Here is a 25,431-nt window from a genome sequence, read left to right as displayed (position 1 = left end):
GTAATATAATTATTCACGTAGGAATTTTAATATCCATATGAATATCCAGTTAGATTCTCTGTGTGTGGCGCTCCAGACTATAAAATTAGTAAGTACAAAAAATATAAAAACAAGCTAACTACCATACTACGGACATGTAGAAAAGATTAAAGTCAATTATCAGACAGAAACAAAAACGAGAGAACATTGGGGAATCCTCAAAAGCATTATTAAAAAACGCACTAAGAAAGATTACCACAAATACTTCTCAGACGGAAACATAATTAATGACAACATGAAGGAAGTGGTTGGAAGCTTGAATAATTACTTTGTAAATATTGGATCAAAATTAGAGGAAAGGCTTCCAGACAGTTTCCACTGAGGACTTCAATGACAAAGTAGAAAGAAATTCCAACTCAATGTTCCTCACAAAAGTGACATAAGAGGAAATAGTTAAAATCGTGGAAAAAAAGAAATGCAAATCCAAGACTTCAATCAATTGTAATGGAATTGATATGGAAACGATAAGAAAAGTTATCAAAGAGATCTCAGGACCAGTAACAACATACCATTTTAAAACAGGCCTATTCCCAAACGAAATAAAAAGTTGTACTGATTTATAAAACTGGAGACAATTCAACAAATTACAGACCTCATTTTTTTACTTTCACAATTTTCAAAAATTATTGAAAAACTGTTCAATAACAGATTTAATTTATCAAATCAAAAATATTGAAATTCAACGCTATAGTGAATTTGCAAACAGTTAAAATTATCCACAAAGCAAACAATAACCTACTACCCAAAAATGTACAACAATTATTCTCAACAAAAGGTGAAAAATACAACCTCAGAATTTTTTTTTTATTTTAAACATCTCTATGCACGTACAACACTTAAAACCTATGGTATATCAATCAGTATGTGGAATTAAATTATGGAAGAAATTAAACTGTGTACTAATATGATCTATTTTAGGAAACTGTTCAAGTGCTAAAGTACAAAAAAGAAGAACCATGATAAACATTCTGAACATATTGATAATCTTATTTATATCAATATATAAAATACAACATCACCTTTTTTTAATGTTATTTATGGAGTATATTGTGAATAAATTGAGGTCAGGAAGTGAACAAAAGTGCTAGCAATTGCTATGTAATGGAAAAGGGGTATGATTAAATAAGCTCTACTTCTTCCTACTCCTTTCTGAACATATGGCAAACAAAAACTGGAAATTGTGACGTATCATGTTGGAATTGTATGCATGTTCGAAATAAACTCAAACCATAACCAATAATTGTGCAAGCCACAAAAGCAGGGAGCACATGTAAACTGTTCACTGCCAGTAGTACTGAAAGTACTAAGGTCCTAGCAGCCCTGACGTGGACTAAAACAACAACTTGATTCTCCTTCAAATGAGCTTATCATGGAAAATCTAACAAAACAGAGTCTCAAATAAAAGGCTATAGATTAGAAAGTAGCCTCTTACCTTGTCTTTAAGAAGAATTTCATATGTGGTAAGCAGGATGTTGAATTTCAGCCTCTTGGCATGGACATGCATCCACTCGTGTGTCCTGATCTAGTAAATTGAGGCAAAAGGTGTCAAATGAGGACATTCAACACAACAGTAAATTGCAATTGCTAGTATATGACTTCATCTTTCTGATAAGACAATAGGAATTTGATATGCACTAAAACTATTATTCTCAAAATACTTAAGTTTTTCATTTGGATGTCACTAAGTGTATTTGAGATTTCAATTATTTTCATTTCTACATTGTATTATAAAAAATGCCTAAGCCTAAAAAATATTGTGAAACCATAAAGATTGTTTGAACTTAAATTCAAATGCTGTAATTTCCGGTTTATAAACTGCTACTATCCCCCCCTTTGAATCCTGCGCTTTGTACAATGCTGCAGCTACTTTATATATTTCTAAGGGGTTTACGACCTTCACATGCAACAATTACATTTTGCCTCGTCACCTCAGATAAATGAAATTGTTCAGATTAAAATACACGCACTCACACAATCATTTGGTCAACTATTTTGCGCGTAATGGACTCCTATCATAATGTGAAATAAAGGACAAAATGCACACAACGAAAAAACCAGCAAATACAATCCCGGCCATTGAACCAAGAAAAACCCGCCGCACAAAACAAAAATCCACTACCACAACTGTCTCGAAAAGCCGGGCCCTCGCACGCCGAAGAAAACAGCTCTGGCGCTTACATAGGTCTGGTGATAATGTTCCCCTTTAAGGGTAGTTTTGTTAATGAAGACAAGCGCCTGTGTAAATATTTCATTTTTCAAATGTGTACACCTGCAGCATATAGACTTTTGCGGCAAAGCACAAAATAAGATCCGACCAACAATTTGTTGCAGTCTACAGCCCGGAAATTAGGGTACGTTCAGTTATTAAACAAACAGTTCTTCAAACAAAAGTCTGGAACATTCCTATACCATAACGTCTATAAAAGCTGTGCCAGTCAAAATAGAAGCACACCAATAAAACTAAAAACACTTAAAACAATTTGAGAATGTGTCCAGTTTCAAAATATGACTGTTAGTTATTGATCTGTGCAAATCATGTTTACAATCACACCGTCAACATGTTTTAATTTGATCCTTGAAGGCAAAAATCATCTAATGCACTTACATAGGTTTTAAAAAGCTGGTTTCAACCAGCAACAATTGCAGTAATTGTTTTTAGTGGATGTAAAAAGTAATGATGCCCTGATGTTGGTCATCTTGTAGTAGTCAAAATAATTCAAAACTAAAACATCCCCACAGTCACACTGTAATTGTGTATCACTTGTTCTTTGCTTGAATCAAAAAGAGCTTAAGACTCTAGTTCACTAGCACAACTGATATTAAATCCCCCCCCAAAAAACGCAGTAAAAAGTCACTTGAGACCAAGTTAAGACAAGGTGTGTTTGACGTATTAATCTTACCATATTGCGACTTCGAATATCTCCCAGGTAGACAACAATATTCATCTGAGGAGCCCAAAGTTGGATTTCTCTTTGCCACGATGTTAAGGTAGAGAGGGGTACAACCAACAAGAAGGGCCCGTATAGCTGGTGGTCATTAAACATATAGTTGAGAAAAGAGATGGTCTGGATGGTCTTCCCTAAACCCATCTCATCAGCAAGGATGCAGCTGTTGCCTCTATGAATCCAGACAACAAGAAATGGTTAGTATGTTGAGGTTACAAATGAGGAAATGCAAGGTTGATTGAGTCTTACTTGCACCAGGAGTGGGCCATCCAGTTTAAACTGTCCAATTGGTAGTCCCGGAGTTCTAGCCCATCACCTCCAATGTAATGTGGCTGCTTTTTCATAGGAACAAATCTGGGTCTCTGTTTCAGAACCTTCAGAAAAAGAGAATCGGGTTGGTCAAACATGCATCTAAAACGGCAATGCTCGCTTATTAGGGGACGGCGTGGCGAAGTTGGTAGAGTGGCTGGGCCAGCAATCTGAGGGTTACTGGTTCAATCCCCACCTTCTACCATCCTAGTCACGTCCGTTGTGTCCTTGGGCAAGACACTTCACCCTTGCTCCTGATGGGTTCTGGTGAGCGCCTTGCATGGCAGCTCCCGCCGTCAGTGTGTGAATGTGTGTGTGAATGGGCGAATGTGGAAATACTGTCAAAGCGGTTTGGGCTCCTTAAAAAGGGGTAGAAAAAGCGCTATACAAGTACAACCCATTTACCATTTATTGCTAGTAAAAAAAAAACACTGACTGCAGCGCTTAAGAAAAAACACAGGTTGAGATGTAATTTACTTTTAAAATGGCAGGGTTTTTTACCTTGCACTCTCTGGATGGAATGTTCTTTGACTGGTTTCTGCTCATGTAGTCGTCAATACATTTTTGGAACTTCTTAGAAATCAGAGCTCCATCTTCCCAGCTGCATTCGGAGTATGGCAATCCCTGCCACTTGCACAAGTAGTCTGGGAAACCAGCAGCTGACTTTTGGTTGGAATGACCTGGTGAAATATATTTTGTCATGAAAATCTATTGTAAGTACATTTACCACATTATCCTGTGACAACCCCAAAGGCCTATTTTCATCAATTTACTTTTCAATTACACTCGCTTCGTTTTGCACCATGTTCTGATGAAACGACTATGTATATTGTCAGAAAGCAGGCCAACCTATACATTTCAGTCCGTTGGGAATTTGTCCTGTAAAAAACGAGGACACCCTATGTCGGGGTACATTTTTCACATGGCCGTAATTAGCATCTGTGGAGCCCCCTAAGGGCCGTGCTCAGCATTCTTTGGAATACATGCATACATGTAAAACAGATCAAGTCCAGAATCTGTCTCTAAAGATGTTTTGCTAATTACCAGTCATGTTTTACCAACTATTGTTTGAATTCGACTCATGAAGGCTTGCCATCCCCCCAAAAGTATGTATCAAATTCTGTAGTGATTCAGTAAACTTCAATTCAATCCCACTTGAGCAGTCCAATTTAGGAGTTTAATAAAAGCGCCACTGTGCAGTGTATTTCTCCAAAAAAGATTTAAAAAAAATAGCCCAGGCAACACAGCAGGGGTGTGTGTGTAGTTTTGCCAAAGATTCTTAATGATATTAAAAATATAGTATATATTCAGTACATTAATATATGCTGGTAATTATTAACCCTGTTCTTTTAAATTCGGACCAAAAACAATACAAAACAAAATTGAAAGCACACCTATGATTCTCTCCACAAGCTGGTACTGAGAGTGCAGGTCATCAATGAGTTCTTCCTGACAACTGACATATTCGATGTCTTCTGGTGATGCCGTCTTTAACCTGGAGGAGAATACATATCACCACAGATTCCTGTATTTTCAGAGTGACATTTTACTTACACTAAAATAATAGTAATAATGGACAAACATGCCATTTTTTTAGCTTTGGAAACAGTTGTGGGTAACATTCAAGTACTGTATATGAATACTGTAGCCAGTGTTTACGAGGACCACAGCTCACCAGTTTTTTGGGATACGAGCCTCCCCTCCGCTAATGGGCATAGCAAATGTCACGGTGAACCCCACAAGATCCAATCAAAACATCTGGTCTTACATGCTAGCATTAGCTTATAGCCAGCAAGACATAACTACAGTCTTCCAGTCAGTGTAAAAAAAAAAAAAAAGAGCGTGGAAGACAGTGATGAGAAGAAGCGGATGATATTTGTTGATTAATGCAACAAATTATTGAAAACCATGATCAAGTGTGCGTCGAGCAGATTTAGCGAGGTCATACGAGCATAGCACTTTACAATCTGCACCATCCTGGACCAGGAGTTTATTATGCCAGCCAAAGATGCTAAAAATTTGTTTTAAATGGAGGACATTTATCAATGCAAATATGGAGATGTTGCTGATGATGTGTTTGATTGAGAAGCAGCTTGCAGGAGATATTATTAGAGTCCGCCCTCCAAGGTAAATGCTGTACATTATATTACTTAATAAACAATTGTAGTTTTTGTAGTATATTCTATTTTATTATTTTTGTACAATATTCCTTATCTAGAAGTCACATTATCTTGTTAAACAGCATGTTATATGTTAAAATGGTAGTGTTTTGGGGGACCACACATAGCTTAATTTGTTTTCAAATCATTTCAATGGGGCACTTTAATTTGAGATTATTTTCAGTTATGAAGTAGCACTACAGTATGTTGAAAAAAGTAAGAGATTGCAGTTTTTACCATTTCTTTTTCTCCTGTTCCTTCTTCTTAAAATTGTCCAGTTTCTTCATACCCCTGACGTTCTGCAACTTAAGGGTCTCCTCAGTCTCCCACGTGTTATGAATATGTGCCCAGTTTTTCCACTTGATTAGATACTGGTGTTCCCCTAACTCCTTGTTGGGGTTGAAATTGGTATTAGGGTCTCCATCAGCTTCTACAGCATATACCGTAGTTACGCTTCCTACCGCTGGAACAGAAGACAAAAAAAACATTTACACTTTTGCACATTTTAACATTACATTTTCTATATTATGGCAGCATTCTTACCTTCCAGAAGTAACAGATGAGCACCAATAACAATAATGTGTAATATTTCTTACCCCTTTTCCTTCCACTTCTGCTATCCATCACTCTCTCCAGTGTTTCAAATTCATCTTCCTCAGGTTGTGGGACATCTTCCCCAAGAACTTCCACCAGGTCATCAGAGTCGGTCTTCAGTTCCTCATCTTCCTTGTAGCTGATGTTGACTGTAGCCTGCCGCCGTGGCCCAGCAGAGGCTCCCTTTTGATAATCGTCGTCCTCATCGTCTGAAGACGAACGTTTCTGGGATTTCTTGTTCTGGGAGCTGCTCTTGCCATTACGAAAATTAACCCTGGCAAGAAGTAAAAAAGTTAACTGTGCACAGAAAGCCCATAGGTTTTCTTATGACTTGAGGAACCAATATGGAATATAATACATACAACTAACTCATATAATTGTGTATTGGGGAATGTAAACTTATTCAAAGTAGTTACAGTCGGAACTCAATCAGAAACATGTGTAAGTCAAAAACTAGCATTAAAGCATCAACTATGCAAGTGCTTTGTTTCTTCTTTTTGCTGCACCTAACAATAACAATACAGCGACCAGCACAGTTCTCTTGTAAGCAAACAAGAGACATAGCAATTTTAACTTGTTTCACTAAACAGAATCATGCTGTCGAATACATAAAGCAATGCCAAGTATATGCCTGCTAAGTACATTCAATACAGCACTGTTCCCCAATATTCAGTACATAAAAGTTTTTTAGTCTTTCGAATATTTTATTTTGATTCAAATCCCCATTTCTGCCCATATATCACAATATCGCACTTGATCGAGCCTCTTTCATCCATGCGCACAGTTACGATAAGCTAGCAAAATGAATTGCAAGAACTCAAGATTGGGCCCCTTTGATTCTGCATTAAGGTGAGTTTATTTAGGTGTGACAAAACTGAAGTGCTTGCTTTGATACATGTCATTGATAGTTTTTTCCCTTTCTTGATATTACATTATTATGCCACCTCAAACCCAAATATTAGTGTTTGTACAAATATTATGCATCTGAAGATTCAATAACAATTCAGAGTGCTTTATTATAATGATTATGACGTTTTTCAATACATCTCACCCCCACCTCACCGCCCCTAACATAATTTCTTTTGAATTAATATTAGAGAAAGAGCACAGTGTACCAAGTCAAATTTCAACATGCCTGGCCAATAAAGCGGATTCGGATTTGTCAGCATTATAATAAGTGGTAGAAAAATGGATGGCTGGATGGATATTAAATCATAAGATTTGATGCATTAACTTACTTGTACTCCAAAGCAGGCCAGGAGTTGGAAACTAAAAAAATAATAAAATTGTGTTTTAAAAAAAAAGTTTTTTTTATTGTTTTTTATTTAAACACAAAATATAATACACTAAAGAAAATATGTTACTATTTGTACCAACTGTTACTATGGTGACCAAGACTGTTTTACTCTTGCGTATACTTCCATCATTAATTTCTATTGCTTGTCCCTCTCAGGGTCACGGGGGTCCTGGTGCCTATCACAACTAAATTTGGCTGGAAGACATGTTACTTGTATGTTCTAAAGTGTTTTCACTGAGGGCCACAAACAGAAAAATTAAATGGTGTAGGTGTTCACTTTGATGTTGTTCACATTTGAATTGAAATAAAGACACTAAAATCAATTGTTACCATTTTGTTAACTAATTTGCCTTTTGGATGGCCTAAACATACTGGAAAACCGCTTAAATCTTGCAAGCATGTGCATCCTTGGAAAAATGTAGATATTTAAGGGGTTGAAGACACAAAGCTGCAAAACCTTCTACTGGAGAGGGAGAAATCCTTGCATCAGTGCCAGGTTGCCATGGAATTTGGTGCATCAAAGAGGCAAATAGTTATTTGGGATTGCAGGGACCATTTTAAGTGGATTACGGACATTTTCAAATGTCCTTTTTTGCTGTTTAATTGTATTGCATTTTTTATGTAGTTATATTTTTACAAGATGGCACGGGCAAAAAAAAAAAGGGTCCGCAAGCAGCACTTTGGTTCTCAATTGTATTACCTTCCAAAAGATGATAAAACTTACTTGGTGGGTGGCTTTTGACTTTTGATGGTGTGACAGGGCTCATAGTCTGATGCCGTTTCATCACTGTTCTTTTCCACAGACGAGTCGGATCCAGATCCACTTCCCGATCCAGAGTCAGAAGAGCCAGAATTTCTTCTCCTTTTGGATCCACTTGATGAGTCTGATTCATCGCTACTTGATGAGTCCTGGAATTATTGGAAAATAACAATCACTGATTAGGAAGTATGAGTATCACACATTACACAGTATTACCTCATCAGATCCAGTATTTGAGGAGCTTTGTCTCTGCTGCTGTTGCTGCTGCTGCTGTTTCCTGAGCATAGCAGATCGTTGCACTGCTAGAATACTTGGATTGGACTTCCAGAACTGAGTGAAAGTGGAAGAGAAATATTTAATAAACAGTGAGTCAAAAAACTGAACATTATCCAAGGTGTCCAAACCAAACCATTATAGAGGTGTGTTTTTAAGACCCTCTAGCATTTTGCAGTGAACAGGATGTATCAATTTTACACAATGCAAAAGCCAGCACATCTTTAATAATAATAATAATAATAACTTAAATTTATATCGCACTTTTCTAAACACTCAAAGCGCTCACAGAGAAGTGGGACTCAACAGTCATTCACACTTGGTGGTGGTAAGCTACATCAGTAGCCACAGCTGCCGTGGGGTAGACTGAGGGAAGCGTGGCTGCCAGTTTGCGCCTACGGCCCCTCCGACCACCACCTATCATTCATTCATCATTCATTCACCAGTGTGAGCGGCACCAGGGGCAAAGGGTGAAGTGTCCTGCCCAAGGACACAACGGCAGCGATTTTTTGGATGTCAATAGGTGGGAAGCGAACCTGCAACCCTCAGGTTTCTGGCCGGCCGTTTTACCCACTACGCCATGCCGCCTCTTTGACTAATCACCCACCCATCCATCCATTTTCTACTGCTTGTCCCTTACGGGGTGGCAGGGGGTGCTGGAGCCTATCTCAGCTGCACATTATCCTATAATAACAGAGCTAATGTTGGGTGGACAAAGAGAGAAAACTCTAATCTTGAGTAACTTTGTACTGCTAATGTCAGCTAAAAACTTGCAATATAATGTGAATTATATTTATATAGTGCTTTTCTCTAGAGACTCAAAGTGTTTAACATAGTGAAACCCATTATCTACATCAGGGGTCTCAAACTCAATCTACCTGGGCACCACTGGATGCAGAAACTGGGTGAGGCTGGGCCGCGAGAAAATATATATTTTTTAAATCTAACATACACTTTTTAATGAATTCACCCTCTTTGAAGGGCTTTCCCGCCCTAGCAAAAAACTTGCCGACTCTCGCGATCTTTCCGGGAAACACCCAAATATCAGTGCTCCTCCCGACAATCTCCCGGGGCAATCATTCTCCAGGTTTTCACCCGGACAACATTATTAAGGGCGTGCCGTGATGGCGCTGCCTTTAGCGTCCTCTACAACCTACCGTCTCGTCCGCTTTTCCATCATACAAACAGTGTGCCGGCCCAGTCACATATTGTAAGAGGCTTCTGCAGACCCATGGAATTGACTGCAAGACATACTTGATCAACAGCCATACATGTCACACTGAGGGTGGCTGTATAAACAACTTTATCACTGTTACAAATATGCGCCACACTGTGAACCCACACCAAACAAGATTAACAAACACATTTTGGGAGAACATCCGCACCCTAACACAACATAAACACAACAGAACAAATACCCAGAATCCCATGCAGCCCTAACTCTTCCGGGCTACAATAGGGGGCCGGGGTGTATATTGTAGCCCGGAAGAGTTAGGGCTGCATGGGATTCTGGGTATTTGTTCTGTTGTGTTACGGTGAGGATGTTCTCCCAAAATGTGTTTGTTATTATTGTTTGGTGTGGGTTCACAGTGTGGCGCATATTTATAACAGTGTTAAAGATTTTTATATGGCCACCCTCAGTGTGACCTGGGTGGCTGTTGATCAACTATGTCTTGCGGAAGTCAAATACAACGTGCGGCTGAGCTGAAACGCTGTTAGTACGGGTTGTAGAGGACGCTAAAGACAGTGTTTCTACGGTGTCCCCTTATTATAGTTGTTGGGGTGAAACTCGGGTGAATGATTACCCCTGGAGGGGCACCGAAAATTGGGAGTCTCACGAAAAAATTGAGGGTATACAAGTATGACGCTGTAAAGCGTCATTCATACAAAACTTGTGGGTCGCATCAACATTAAATTTCCATATTAAGGTGCGGGCCACGTAAAAACGTCTTGAGGGCCGCAATTGGCCCGCAAGTTTGAGACCTCTGATCTACATCTTTAGGTTACATTTAAACCAGTGATGGTAGCACTGAGACCAGGTGGGTAAAGTGTCTTGCTCAAGGACACAATGGCAGTGACTGGGATGGCAGAAGCAGGGATTGAACATGGAACCCTCAAGTTGCTGCCATGGCCACTGTAATAACCGAGCCACCCCAATAAAAAAAAAACTAAAATATCATAAGTGAATTTGCTCCATTTTAAGGTGAACTAGTTAAGAGACTTAAATAGAAAAATAGTGCCAAACAGAGGGTTGTTGAATGCATTTTTACAAGTAATTTAATCTTCGGATAATAGAAAGTTCAGATTATTGATTATATATACTGTGTACTTATAACAACTGAAGTGCTTTATTGAAATCAAAGGCTGTATAATGCAGTAAGTAGTGTGTGTATGTACAGAGGGATCTCATGGTGTATTTTCTCAGTTCTTTGAAGATTAAACTTTCGGTGCACTAAACATGTCTTTGTAAAAGACAATCCCAAAAGACTAAAGTCATTAAAGGCGGAGCTATATTTCACTTTTATGTTTGCTTTATGGAACTTTGAAGTTCCTAGTAAAGATTGTGTTGTATTTTTAGAATAATTTGGATCACATCGTAAAACACATGAATTAATTATTTACGGCATTTCGTTCGATCAAAACTTTTATAACAAATTATAATTACAAAGATCCTGGAGAGTCTGCTAAACAGACTTCATTATCAGATATCATTCAACAAGTTCTAGCTATTTGTGTGGAAAATGGGAATTGAATAAAATAAAAGCATTCAAGAAAGAAGCTTCAAATAATGCTTACATCAGCGCCGTCAATGTTGGACTTATTTGGGGGTTCAATCTTTTCCTTGGATTTTTCTGTCTCAGAATCGGACCCGCTGCCAGAGTCTGAGCCGCTTCCTGAGTCACTGCTTCCTGACCGGCTGCTGCTGCTGGAGGAGCTCGAACTGGAACCTGAACCTGACTTGGATGCTGATCGGGATCCAGAACCTGATTCATCATCAGAATTGCTGTTGTATTTGGGAAAGAAGAAAAAGAAGTATGTTAATGTTGTGCACAGAACTGGACAAAAACCTGCATCATTTTTAGGAGCTTCAAACAATTCAGTGTTTCCCATTGCATTACAGTCCTGGGGGGCGGCAGTACAAATATGCGCACTGTGTACTGCAACTGCTCCTTGACAGTCACAGGTGCACCTACACACAGCAACTGTGGGTGAGGTGATAATGGATACAGAGTACTGATACAAACGTGCTCGGATAGCATGATCGACTGTATCGCAATCGCTCCTCTACGGTTATGTTACACACATTATCATCATAGACAGTACAGAGGTACCTCAACCTACAATAATTTTGAGATACGAGTTATCTATTAGTTTTTTGTTCATTTAAGTTAAGAACATCCGTACTGCCGAAGTTACAGTAGTGACTGTACACAGACGGACACAATCCAGCCCCTCAAACCACCGGAACTTAAAAAGTTAGTGTGAAGTAGAAGAAGTTGGCGACAGAATGAGAAAACAAACCATAACAAAAGTATTCGACTGATTAGCTGACCCGGCGAGTCGATCTGACCGGAGCACGGTCAGTCCGCATCACACAAAACTGCAACCAGCCTTTGCGGCCAGACATGTATCCATAAAAATATGGAGAAGCTGCCGATGCTGTGCTCGTTTCATGTTTCAGTTCGTTCAGTCTAGTCCTGACATGAACTGTACAGTCGAGCATTAACAAATCTTGCTGTCAACTCTGACCCCTTGTCTGCCACTCAAAAACGTCTGTGTGCAACATAAACACTAGTTCCTATTAATTGTTACACGACGGAGAAGAAGCCTTTAGAAGACACCTACAAAAGTCTATCACCCGAGGTAAATGCAGAACAATATATTACAATATTTCATAAACCTATTGTAGTCATTTTGACAGTAAATGCTATTTTAATGGTTTTACAACAATATTTCTTATCTCTTATTTATTTTACTTTTCAAAGGGAATTTTACATGTTAAAATTGTGTTTTGGGAGAGCCAAGCAACAATTGAATTGATTTTAATTTATTTAACAGGCAGGGCTGATTCAAGACACGAGTGTTTTGAATTACAAACTCAGTCGTGCAGCCAATTGAGTTCGTAAATTCAATCAATCAATCAATCAATCAATATTTATTTATATGGTCCTAAATCCCAAGTGTCTCAAAGGGCTGCACAAGCCAAATTGAGGTAATACTGTATTAGAAAGAGTCAAAAACAATCCACAAGGTCACACTGGACATATCCTCTACAAGTGATAAAGAGAACAGATGATACATTAAAAATGTGAAACACTAAACATGATAAATGATTGTTTAATAAAATAGCAACGTATAGAATTCTTCTGTATGGAATATATAATTTGGTACCTCAGCTTGCAAATGCCCAATATTACAAATTTTGGGATTTGCACTGTCTCAGCTAACTGTTATGCGTTAAGTTGTAAGTAAAAGTGCGGGCAATGAGCCTCCCCACTACTACTGCACATAGCGAATGTCACAGTGAGCCCTGTAAAATCACAACCAACACATCCGGTGTCTCACTCGCTAGCATTAGCTAATAAGCAACACATAACTGTTTTTCCAACCATGATTGTGAAGAACAGTGCTGAGAAGAAGTGGACAATATTCATTGAATTTAAAGAAATAATGGAAAAAAAATATCAAGGTGTGCATTTAGTATTTTTTTTAATTAAAATATCCGTCATATGACCAATTAAATATGTATGTCAATGCATCACTGTACTTTAAATGAGTTGTGTTATATGGTGATATGTCAAAAATAAAAGAAACAAAGTTGAATGAACTTGACCTTCAGGTAAGGTTAATATTACATACAATTCAGAGAATGTGGTCTATTTCTGTGAAAAAAAAGGTTCATTGTGAAGCTTTATTAAAATCATCAAATGAATGTAAAGTAAAATATGGAATACCTTGATTCTCCACTGCTGTTGCTGACACTTTCATCCTCGCTACGTCCTGCCATCCTAACGTCTAGAATGTAGACGTGGCTCAAATATATATATTATGTATACTGCTACGTCCTTCACCTGCAATGAAAGAACATATAAACCATAAAATATGCTGCATATAAAACAAGTAACATCATCATTAACAAGAGCAGGGGGGGGTCCAAACTTATACAGGACACCTGACATTTTGTTCAAAAAACAAGCTCTCGTACTGACTGGTATAAACAAGCTGTGGAAATGATATTAGAAAAACTGCATTTAGTTTAGATAATAATGAGTCATATATTGGAATATGGGATCCATTATCTTAATTTGTTTTAACTATAAAAAGGAACCTAAAATATGACTTATTTCATATTTGTGGAATATATTGGACAATGTGTTGTCGCGCTTATGAAATGTGATGCAGGTGTATGTTCTCTATATCCAACATTATGAATTATTCTAACTGATCTTTTTGTAACACTGTTAATGAATGAAGTGTACTTTTGTAGTTTTCCCATATTTCGACGCAATCATTCAGATATGGTAACACTAGCGAGCAGTAGAGAATATGGAGTGATTTTTGGTGTAGAACAGTGGTGTCAAACTCGTTTTTATTGAAGGCCACATCGCAGAGGGCCGCATTTAACAATGAGTAAAATATGAATACACAAGTACATATATATAATACAATAACAATATTTTTTTACATGAGCTGCAAAAAAAAATCTTAAAATTTTACTTTAAAAACTGGCAGCTCAGTCAACAGAATTTTACAGCAAAAGCAGTGTTTTTTTTTAAAGCATATAAAAAAATGAACAAATGGAATGGAACGGAAAAACAATACCAATGTTTTAGCAGTAAAATTCAAGCAACAGAGCTGCCAGTTTTTTTTTTACCATAAAATCTTGTAGTTTTTAATGTTTTTTTGTTAGTTTTGTATGTTTTACTGAATATGGTAAAAAAACAGTACCAAAGTTGATTTTACGGTAAAAAAAACTCAAGTCGGCGGAATTTAACCGTAAAATCTATTGTCAATTTTACAGCCTACAATTTGATTGACAATTTGTTTTGAAATCATAAGTCAAGCAGATATTTAAGTACAGTATTTATCTTTATTTTACCAATTTTTGGAACACATGATAATATTATATTTTGATGTTGATATTTAATTTGAAAAGATATGCAACTGCATGCAGTACATTATTTTTAATGTCAAAAAGGAAATAATTAAGAATATAAAAATAGAAATGAAAAAATACTACGCATTTTTATGGATGTCCCATAATATCGAACTGCCGATGTTATTGGCCGATAAATGCTTTAAAATGTAATATCGGAAATTATCGGCATCTGTTTCAAAAAATTCAATTTGATACTTTTTAAATGCCGCTGTGTACACGGACGTAGGGAGAAGTACAGCACGCCAATAAACACTGATACAAAACTTCACAATGTCTGATTGAATGCTAAAAACGTTATGGAATTTTAAATTTTTCTATCAACGATAAAACACTGAATATTGACAAAATATGTATGTCTCCCCCCTCTTCGACCGACATTTTACAATCAGGTGAAACGAAGCAAAAATTCAACAAACCTTGAAATATGAACGCGAAGGGTAAAAAATAAAACCACCTACAATTTGATGTATCTGATATTTTACTAAGCTTTAGAACTTTGTTGTGAAAAGCTACCTCCGCGTCTGTGGAAAGGCTTCCCGCCCACACTGCTTGGTGCTTCATCTGAGTTGCTGTGATGTAGATTACCATAGTTACTAATTAGATTACCATAGTAACTGGTATATCATCCATAAGCGCAGATTCCAACCATTGAAATATTTTTTATAGTTGAAGACTTACGGTCATTAGAAAACATCACTGTACATCATAATGGCAGCTACATCTTTTATCTTAAAAATCTAAAAAAAAATTATTTGGGAATGTCCGGCGGGCCAGATTGAAAAGCTTAACAGGCCGCATGTGGCCCCCGGGCCTTAATTTGCCCAGGTCTGGTCTAGAACATGCTTTGCTGTAATACATAAATCACATTTTCGGAGAGGTACGTTGTCTGTATGATTAAAACACCTTAACCAAAACTCTATAGTCTTTTGGGAACGTGCAAAATGGCCCGTTAAACCGTAAAGGCAGGATCCAAGAGGCTGGGCTAGCATTAATTAAAGTGACAAGATGTGTGGATGTAGCATTAGCCACAAGCGGTGTAAGCCCTTTGGCCCGGCCGACTGAGGCCTAACAGGCCTTCACAACAATAGCCCATAAGTCATACTTGCCAACCCTCCCGATTTTCCCGGGAGACCCCCCAATTTCAGTGCCCCTCCCGAAAATCTCCCGGGGCAACCATTCTCCCGATTACCACCCGGACAACATTATCGGGGGCGTGCCTTTAAGGCACTGCCTTTAGCGTCCTCTCCAACCTGTCGTCACGACCGCGCTCTTCCTTCATACAAACAGCGTGCCGACGCAATCACATTTATGTGCGGCTTTTACAAACACATAATTGAATGCATACAGGTCACACTGAGGGTGGCCGTATAAACAACTTTAACACTGTTACAAATATGTGCTACACTGTGAGCCCACACCAAAGAAGAATGACAAACATTTCGGGAGAACATCCGCACCATAACACAACAGAACAAATACCCAGAACCCCTAGCAGTACTAACTCTTCCGAGACACTACAATATACACCCCCCGTTTCCCCCTTCCCCACCTCAACCTCCGCATGCTCTCTCACGGAGAGCATGTCCCAAATTCCAAGCTGCTGTTTAGAGGCATGTTAAAAAAAATAATGCACTTTGTGACTTAAATAATAAATATGGCAGTGCCATGTTGGCATTTTTTCCCCATAACTTGAGTTGATTTATTTTGGAAAAACTTGTCACATTGTTTAATGCATCCAGCGGGGCATCACAACAAAACTAAGCATAATAATGAGTTAATTCCACGACTTTATATATCAGTATCAGTTGATATTGGAATCTGTAATTAAGAGATGGACAATATCGGAATATCGGCAAAAAAGCTATTATTGGACATCTCTAAGCATTTTATTAACGCATATTATTTCAAGGCTTTCGCGGGCCACATAAAATTATGTGGCGGACCAGATTTGGCCCCTGGGCCTTGAATTCGACACCTGTGGTGTAGAGCATCCTTCCATCCATCCATTTACTACCGCTTGTCCCTTTCGGGGTCGCTGAGGCCTACCTCAGCTGCCTTCAGGCGGAAGGCGGAGTACATCCTGGACACGTCGCCACCTCATTGAAGGGCCACCACAGATAGACAACATCCACACACACATTCACACACTAGGGCCAAGTTAGTGTTGCCAATGAACCTATCCCCAGATGCATGTCTTTGGAGGTGGGAGGAAGCCGGAGAACCCGGAGGGATCCCACGCAGTCACGGGGAGAACATGTAAACTCCACGCAGAAAGATCCCGAGCCCGGGATTTAACTCAGGACTACTTAGGACCTTCGTATTGTGAGGCAGACGCACTGACCCCTGTACCACCGTGCTGTCCTGGTCTAGAACATGTTTTGCTCTAATACATAAATCACATTTTCGGAGAGGTATGTAGTCTGTGTGATTAAAATAACCAAAATCTGACTAAAGGGGACCGGACGCCCCTGCCATGCATAGTCCCCTGATATGTCTGCCAACAAGGTGACTTTCATGGCTAATTGGACTTAGGTCGCAAGCTCAGGTCTGATCATCCTATAGCAGGCCGCCTCTAGGGAAAGTGTATAGTGTTAAAGGCCGAAACACCCAGTGACCCAGAGGAACACTACTGATGATGCACACCCGTAAATTCTTTTATCCTTCAGGTCTTCCATTCACGTTCACTGTTCACCTACAAGGCCACCAAGTGTGTGTGCTCGCAAAGGATGCAAACACCTCATTCAGTTTTTAATTTGTTTTAGGAGTCTTTTTACATGATTTAGAAGTCTTTTTACATGTTTTAGGAGTCTTTTACGTGTTTTAGGAGTCTTTTTACGTGTTTAAGGAGTCTTATGTGTTTTAGGAGTCCTGTTACGTGTTTTAGGAGTAATTTACGTTCTCGATGTCACTGTGCAAGTCTTCGGAATCATTTCGTGTGTTTTAGAGTTATTTTCAATGTTTTAGAAGTTGGTTGTTGTGTTTTTAAATGTTTTACGAGTCATTTGAATGTGTTAAGTCATTTTATGCATTTGTGTTTCGCACAAGAGGTAGAACATCTCACTCTGTGTTTTCTGGAATCAAAACTTTAGTCTTTTGGGAATATGCAAAATGGCCCGTTAAACCATAAAGGCAGGATCCAAGAGGCTGGACTAGCATTAATTAAAGTGACAAGATGTATGGATGTAGCATTAGCCACAAGCGGTGTAAGCCCTTTGGCCCGGCCGACCGGGGCCTAACAGGCCTTCACAACAATAGCCCATAAGTCATACTTGCCAACCCTCCCGATTTTCCCGGGAGACTCCCCAATTTCAGTGCCCCTCCCGAAAATCTCCCGGGGCAACCATTCTCCCGATTACCACCCAGACAACATTATCGAGGGCGTGCCTCTAAGGCACTGCCTTTAACGTCCTCTACAACCTGTCGTCACGACCGCTCTTCCTTCTTCACGCAATCACATTTATGTGTGGCTTTTACAAACACATAATTGAATGCAAGGCACCCTTGGTCAACAGCCATACAGGTCACACCGAGGGTGGCCGTATAAACAACTTTAACACTGTTACACATATGTGCCAAACTGTGAACCCACACCAAACAAGAATGACAAACACATTTCGGGATAACATCCGCACCATAACACAACAGAACAAATACCAAGAACACCTTTGTTCTGTTGAGTTTATGTTGTATTACTGTGCGGGTGTTCTCCTGAAATGTCATTCTTGTTTGGTGTGGGTTCACAGTCTGGCACATATTTGTAACAGTGTTAAAGTTTATTTTACGGCCACCCTCAGTGTGACTTGTTTAGCTGTTGACCAAATATGTCTTGCAACATCACACGTGTGTACTGCTCAGCCAAATGTAACAATCAAACAGGCTTGCACGCTGTCTGTATAGGATTCAGAGGGTGTTAAGAACAGTGCCATTGCGGCACCCCCTGAGTATTCTTGATGGGGTAAAAATCAGCAGGGAATACCAGAGAATGGTTACCCTGATATTAAAAGGACTCCCGTGAAAATTGGTAACGTTGGGAAGTATGATGCTGTCAAGTTCCGTCTATATTAAACTCGCGGGTTGCACATGCATTAAATTGTCATATCAAAGTGCAGGCCGCAATTGGCCCGCATGTTTGAGACCCCTGCTCTAATACATAAATCACATTTTCAGAGAGGTATGTAGTCAGTGTGATTAAAATAACCTTAATCAAAACTTTAGTCTTTTGAGAACGTGCAAAATGGGCCGTTACACCATAAAGGCAGGATCCAAGAGGCTGGGCCAGAATTAATTAAAGTGACAAGATGTATGGCTGTAGCATTAGCTACAAGCGGTGTAAGCCCTTTGGCCCGACCGACCGGGGCCTAACAGGCCTTCACAACAATAGCCCATAAGTTGTTGAAAACAACCATTAGCCTCATGCTTGGATTTCACCTAACTATGATCCACGCTTCCAGTCATCAAAGTCTCAATAGTGACATACTGGTGTCAGTTAAGTAATCTGGTGATGGAGGAGTTTGCCGTTCTGCAAGCCTACTAACAACCAGCATAACAACATTGGCTGATAGCGTGGAAAATCGTTTATATAGACGCTGTTAACCAAATTATCATCAGTGAGGAAAACATAATAATAATAATAAATATGCATGCACAAGTACAAAAATAACTGCACAATTGCTAACATCAATGTCGCTACACCACAATGTAAAAACGGTGGCTAGTTGTTATGCAAATGAGCAAAAGGACATTGCGTAAAGGGAAATGATAGTTTAATCCTGCAGATGTGAAAGTCGGCGTGTTATATCGAGATGGTAAACATTAGCGTGCAGCGGGGATGCTAACCTAGCACAACAATTAGCCGGTTGTCAAGGAAAGTCGTCGGCTAGCGCCAGCGAGCACGAGGCTAGCACGGAAGCTAACAAAAAATGAGCAAACTTTTTAGGCGTCCGCCTCCACCGGGCGAGAATTGGCCACGGAATAACCCCGACGGTGAGTCCACCAGCGGGGCGCCGTGAAAATAAAAGACGTTTGACGGCACCAAAGAGACATTATTAAGAAAGCGCACATACACAAACGAGCTAACTTCAACTCCATCTTGTTTTCATCCGGCGCTCACTTCTCGCGGCTTTTAGCACATCGACATGTAGGTTTTACTTCTTCATGACTACGACGTCGCAGCGCATCGTTACCTTGGCTCCTCCGCTTTTACTCGCTCTTAATCCAGAGTTTCTTTAATTTCGACCCGACAATATGTGAGGACGGCTGCGGGCTATGTTGCGTTAGCTGTGAGCTAGCCAGCTAGCTCTCCGAATCGGGGGAAATCGGTCCTAAAAAGAGCCGGCGGAGTCGAGCTTTGACTCGACCTTCTCTCAACTTTTGCCCCCCAAAAAAAGGGTAAAAATGAAAATGAAGAGCTTTACACTGAAATGGAGTTAGAAATCCCAAGCTGGCTGGTCAAGTGAGACGGAGTAAAGCGGGCATTTCATTCCAGGATGTTCGGACAGCCGGTCTCCGCCATGACGCCGTACATTCGCTCCACTCGGAAACCCCGCACAGTGACGTCATCAGCGGACTGCTCACCTTCCATCTAGAATTGTTTTTTCTTTGGTTTAATAACACTTTTAAAATGCATTCATGTATTATTGTAGTTATAAATAAAGATAATCTTTGATTGATTAATTGCAAAAACCGCTCAAAAACAACACCTCCAGGCAACTTCAACCCTTTACTAATACCCTCCTCCATTCACATCTCATCTCCCTGGATTGTAAATATCCATCCATTTTCCATCCATCCATCCATTTTCTACCGCTTATTCCCTTTCGGGGTCGCGGGGGGCGCTGGCGCCTATCTCAGCTACAATCGGACTACCACTTATTCCAGTGGTTCTTAACCTGAGTTAGATCGAACCCTAGGGCAGTGGTTCTTAACCTTGTTGGAGGCCCCGAACCCCACCAGTTTCATATGCGCATTCACCAAACCCTTCTTTAGTGAAAAATACAATTTAAATGTTTTTTTCAAATTCAAGTCAGAGTTACGGTATTTTTCGGACTATTAAGTCAAGGTTTTTTTCATAGTTTGGCCGTAGGTGCGACTTATACTCCTGAGCGACTTAGAGTCTGTAAAATACGGTATATGTTTTTGGTAACACGAACATATTCTAAGTAACAAAGACTTAATTTAGAGTTTTTTGGACACCAGGGGAACATATTCTAAGTAGGGCTGCAACTAACAACTAATTTGATAATCGATTAATCTGTCGATTATTACTTCGATTAATCGATTAATAAACAAACTCCATTTCTATCCTTTCCAGTATTTTATTGAAAAACAGCATACTGGCACCATTCTTATTTTGATTATTGTTTCTCAGCTGTTTGTAAATGTTGCAGTTTATAAATCAAGGTTTATTTAAAAAAAAAAATCTATATGTATATTTTTAAATAAATAAAAAAATAGCCTCTAGCATAGATCCAACGAATCGATGACTAAATTAATTGACAACTATTTTTATAATTGATTTTAATCGATTTAATCGATTAGTGGTTCCAGCCCTAATTCTAAGTAACAAAGACTTAATTTAGAGTTATTTGGTTAGGGTTAGGGTTAGAGGGTTAGGGCCAGGGTTAGAGAGTTAGGGTGATAATAAGGCCATGCCGAATAAGGTATTAATGCATACTTAATAATGACTAGTTAAGAGCCAATATGTTACTAATTTGCACGTTAATAAGCAACTAATTAATGGTGAATATGTTCCCCATATTAAAGTGTTACTCTGTTTTTATTACTGGTGCACCAAATGAACCATGCATTAACCATTACCATTAATTGATTAACGTGGACCCCGACCTAAACAATTTGAAAAACTTATTGGGGTGTTACCATTTAGTGGTCAATTGTATGGAATATGTACTGAACTGCGCAATCCACTAATAAAAGTTTCAATCAATAAACATCACCTTGTTCAAAGAACAAAACCAACACAGTGCATAAACTCACAAAAAATTACTTCTGCTGTTGTTGTATCCGTAATACACCGATAGGGAGAAGTTTTTATTTACACGATGAGTCTGGTGTGTTTTGACCGAAGCCGAACCCCTTAGGCCGACTCACCGAACCCCTAGGGTTCGATCGAACCCAGGTTAAGAACCACTGCCATAGGGGTTCGGTGAGTCGGCCTCAGGGGTTCGGCAGAGGTCAAAACACCCGACTCATCGTGTGAATAAAAACTTCTCCCTATCGGCGTATTACGGATACAACAACAGCAGAAGTAATTTTTTGTGTGTTTATGCACTGTGTTGGTTTTGTTCTTTGAACAAGGTGATGTTTGATTGTTTGATTGATTGATTGAAACTTTTATTAGTAGATTACACAGTACAGTACATATTCGGTACAATTGACCACTAAATGGTAACACCCGAATAAGTTTTTCAACTTGTTTAAGTCGGGGTCCACGTTAATCAATTCATGGTAATGGTAAATGCATGGTTCATTTGGTGCACCAGTAATAAAAACATAGTAACACTTTAGTATAGGGAACATAGTCACCATTAATTAGTTGCTTATTAACGTGCAAATTAGTAACATATTGGCTCTTAACTAGTCATTATTCAGTATGTATTAATACCTTATTGGCCTTATTATCACCCTAACTCTCTAACCCTGGCCCTAACCCTCTAACCCTAACCCTAACCAAATAACTCTAAATTAAGTCTTTGTTACTTAGAATTAGGGCTGCAACAACTAATCGATTAAAATCAATTATAAAAATAGTTGGCAATTAATTTAGTCATCGATTCGTTGGATCTATGCTAGAGGCTATTTTTTTATTTAATTAAAAATATACATGTATATATTTTTTTTAATAAACCTTTATTTATAAACTGCAACATTTACAGACAGCTGAGAAACAATAATCAAAATAAGTATGGTGCCAGTATGCTGTTTTTCAATAAAATACTGGAAAGGATAAAAATGTAGTTTGTTTATTAACCGATTAATCGAAGTAATAATCGAAATATTAATCAATTATCAAATGTGTTGTTAGTTGCAGCCCTACTTAGAATATGTTCCCCTGGTGTCCAAAAAACTCAAAATTAAGTCTTTGTTACTTAGAATATGTTCCCCATACTAAAGTGTTACCAAAAACATATACCGTATTTTTCGGACTCTAAGTCGCTCAGGAGTATAAAACTATGAAAAAAACCTTGACTTATAGTCGGAAAAATACGGGAACTCTGTTTTGAATTTGAAAAAAACATTTAAATTGTATTTTTCACTAAGGAAGGGTTCGGTGAATGCGCATATGGAACTGGTGGGGTTCGGTACCTCCAACAAGGTTAAGAACCACTGCCCTATATTGTAGATATCCATCCATCCATTTTCTACCGCTTATTCCCTTTTGGGGTCGCGGGGGGGGGGGGGGGGGGGCGCTGGCACCTATCTCAGCTACAATCAGGCGTAAGGCGGGGTACACCCTGGACAAGTCGCCACTTCATCAGGGCCAACACAGATAGACAACATTCACACTCACATTCACACACTAGGGACAATTTAGTGTTGCCAATCAACCTATTCCCAGGTGCATGTCTTTGGAGGTGGGAGGAAGCCCGAGTACCCGGAGGGAACCCACGCATTCACGGGGAGAACATGCAAACTCCACACAGAAAGATCCCAAGCCTGGGATTGAACCCAGGACTGCAGGACCTTCGTATTGTGAGGCAGACGCACTAACCACTCCTCCACCGTGAAGCCCGGATTGCAAATAACATAATGTAAATAATCAAATGTATTTCTAATGCAGTGTTTTCAACCTTTTTTGAGCCAAGGCACATTTTTTGCGTTGAAAAAATCCGGAGGCACACCACCAGCAGAAATCATTAAAAAAAACAAATCTCAGTTGACGGTATAACGTCGTTGTCGCATTTGTTGGATATGACTTTAACCATAACCAAGCAATATAGGTCTTGTCTCAAAGTAGGTGTACTGTCACCACCTGTCACATCACGCCCTGCTATTTTTGAGTTTTCCTGTGTGTAGTGTTTTAGTTCTTGTCTTGGCTCTTATTTTGCTGGCTTTTTCTCTTTTTTGGTATTTTCCTGGTGCAGTTTCATGTCTTCCTTTGAGCGATATTTCCCGCATCTACTTAGTTTTAGCAATCAAGAATATTTCAGTCGTATTTATCCTTCTTTGTGGGGACATTGTCGATTGTCATGTCATGTTCGGATGTACATTGTGGACGCCGCCTTTGCTCCACAGTAGGTCTTTGCTGTCGTCCAGCATTCAATTTTTGTTTACTTCGTAGCCAGTTCAGTTTTAGTTTCGTTCTGCATAGCCTTCCCTAAGCTTCAATGTCTTTTCTTAAGGGGCACTCGTATTTTGTTTATTTTTGGTTTAAGCATCAAACACCTTTTTACCCGTACACTGCCTCCCGCTTTTCCTGACATCTACAAAGCAATTAGCTACCGGCTGCCACCTACTGATATGGAAGAGTATTACATGGTCACTGCCTAGCTCTCGACAGCACGACACTCAACAACAACACATCATTTGCAGACTATAATTACTGGATTGCAAAAAATATTTTTCACCCAAATAAGTGAAAATACATAATCTCCCACGGCACACAGGACTGTATCTCACGGCACACTAGTGTCCCCCGGCACAGTGGTTGAAAAACACTCTTCTAATGTATATACTTGTTCTTATGCTATCTGAACTCACCATGTTCTCTGCTCCCTGTGTCCTACTAAGTAAGACCTACACTGTTTCAATGTCCATTTCTCTGTTGATGCAGTTGATGACTGAAGTACTGATATCAACTAAATCTCCTGATCCCACCCCACGGATTGTAAATGTAAATAATTCAATGTATATACTATGGTGATTAACCTGTGTAATGACTGTATTATGCTGATAGTATATATTTGTACCATGAATTAATTAACGTGGAACCCGACTTAAACAAGTTGAAAAACTTAATTCGGGTGTTACAATTTAGTTGTCAATTGTACGGAATATGTACTGAACTGTGCAATCTACTAAAAAAAGTTTCAATCAATCAAATACTTTTATTAGTAGATTGCAATGTTGCACAGTACAGTGTATTCCATACAATTGACCACTAAATGGTAACACCCAAATAAGTTTTTCAGCTTGTTTAAGTCGGGGTCCACGTTGATAAAGTTATTCGGGTGTTACCTTTTAGTATGTAGTACAAACTCCGTTTCCATATGAGTTAGGAAATTGTGTTAGATGTAAATATAAACAGAATACAATGATTTGCAAATCATTTTCAACCCATAATCAGTTGAATATGCTACAAAGACAACATATTTGATGTTCAAACTGATAAACTTTTTTTTTTTTTTTGCAAATAATCATTAACTTTAGAATTGGATGCCAGCAACACGCGACAAAGAAGTTGGGAAAGGTGGCAATAAATACTAATAAAGTTGAGGAATGCTCATCAAACACTTATTTGGAACATCCCACAGGTGTAAAGGCTAATTGGGAACAGGTGGGTGCCATGATTGGGTATAAAAGCAGCTTCCATGAAATGCTAAGTAATTAACAAACAAAGATGGGGCAAGTGTCACCAATTTGTAAGCAAATTGTCGATCAGTTTTAGAACAACATTTCTCAACGAGCTATTGCAAGGAATTTAGGGAGTTTACCATCTACGGTCTGTAAAATCATCAAAAGGTTCAGAGAATCTGGAGAAATCACTGCCCGTAAGCGATGATATTACGGACCGTTGATCCCTCAGGCGGTACTGCACCAAAAAAAGACATCAGTATGTAAAGGATATCACCACATGGGCTCAGGAACACTTCATAAAACCATTGTCAGTAACTGCACTTAGTTACTACATCTGTAAGTGCAAGTTAAAACTCTGCTAT

General features: G+C 39.0%; 1 protein-coding gene across 3 annotated transcripts in view; it reads right to left on the bottom strand.

Annotated features, from left to right (window-relative positions):
* chd1 (chromodomain helicase DNA binding protein 1) overlaps positions 1-20,105 on the bottom strand; it is a 60,246-nt gene extending 40,141 nt beyond the window's left edge. Inside the window, exons 1-12 of one of the 3 annotated variants that reach the window (XM_061876846.1) lie at positions 19,951-20,105; positions 13,332-13,448; positions 11,173-11,380; positions 8,320-8,433; positions 8,068-8,252; positions 6,049-6,320; positions 5,690-5,915; positions 4,688-4,788; positions 3,795-3,973; positions 3,234-3,358; positions 2,940-3,156; positions 1,472-1,561 (exon numbers count right to left, since the gene is read on the bottom strand). In XM_061876846.1, coding sequence (XP_061732830.1) covers positions 1,472-1,561; positions 2,940-3,156; positions 3,234-3,358; positions 3,795-3,973; positions 4,688-4,788; positions 5,690-5,915; positions 6,049-6,320; positions 8,068-8,252; positions 8,320-8,433; positions 11,173-11,380; positions 13,332-13,384 — 1,770 coding nt within the window. In that variant the 5' untranslated portion in view covers positions 13,385-13,448; positions 19,951-20,105. Of the gene's footprint in view, positions 1-1,471; positions 1,562-2,939; positions 3,157-3,233; positions 3,359-3,794; positions 3,974-4,687; positions 4,789-5,689; positions 5,916-6,048; positions 6,321-8,067; positions 8,253-8,319; positions 8,434-11,172; positions 11,381-13,331; positions 13,449-19,599; positions 19,619-19,719; positions 19,856-19,950 lie in introns of those variants that run through there. The other 2 variants (XM_061876847.1, XM_061876849.1) reach the window with 2 other exon arrangements.
* Between the last annotated feature and the right edge of the window lie 5,326 nt (positions 20,106-25,431).

Source organism: Nerophis ophidion, linkage group LG17, assembly GCF_033978795.1.
Source record: "Nerophis ophidion isolate RoL-2023_Sa linkage group LG17, RoL_Noph_v1.0, whole genome shotgun sequence".
In the NCBI taxonomy this organism is placed as follows: domain Eukaryota; kingdom Metazoa; phylum Chordata; class Actinopteri; order Syngnathiformes; family Syngnathidae; genus Nerophis; species Nerophis ophidion.
The sequence above is the reverse complement of the archived record's forward strand: the minus strand, read 5'-3'. Positions and strand labels throughout refer to the sequence as shown.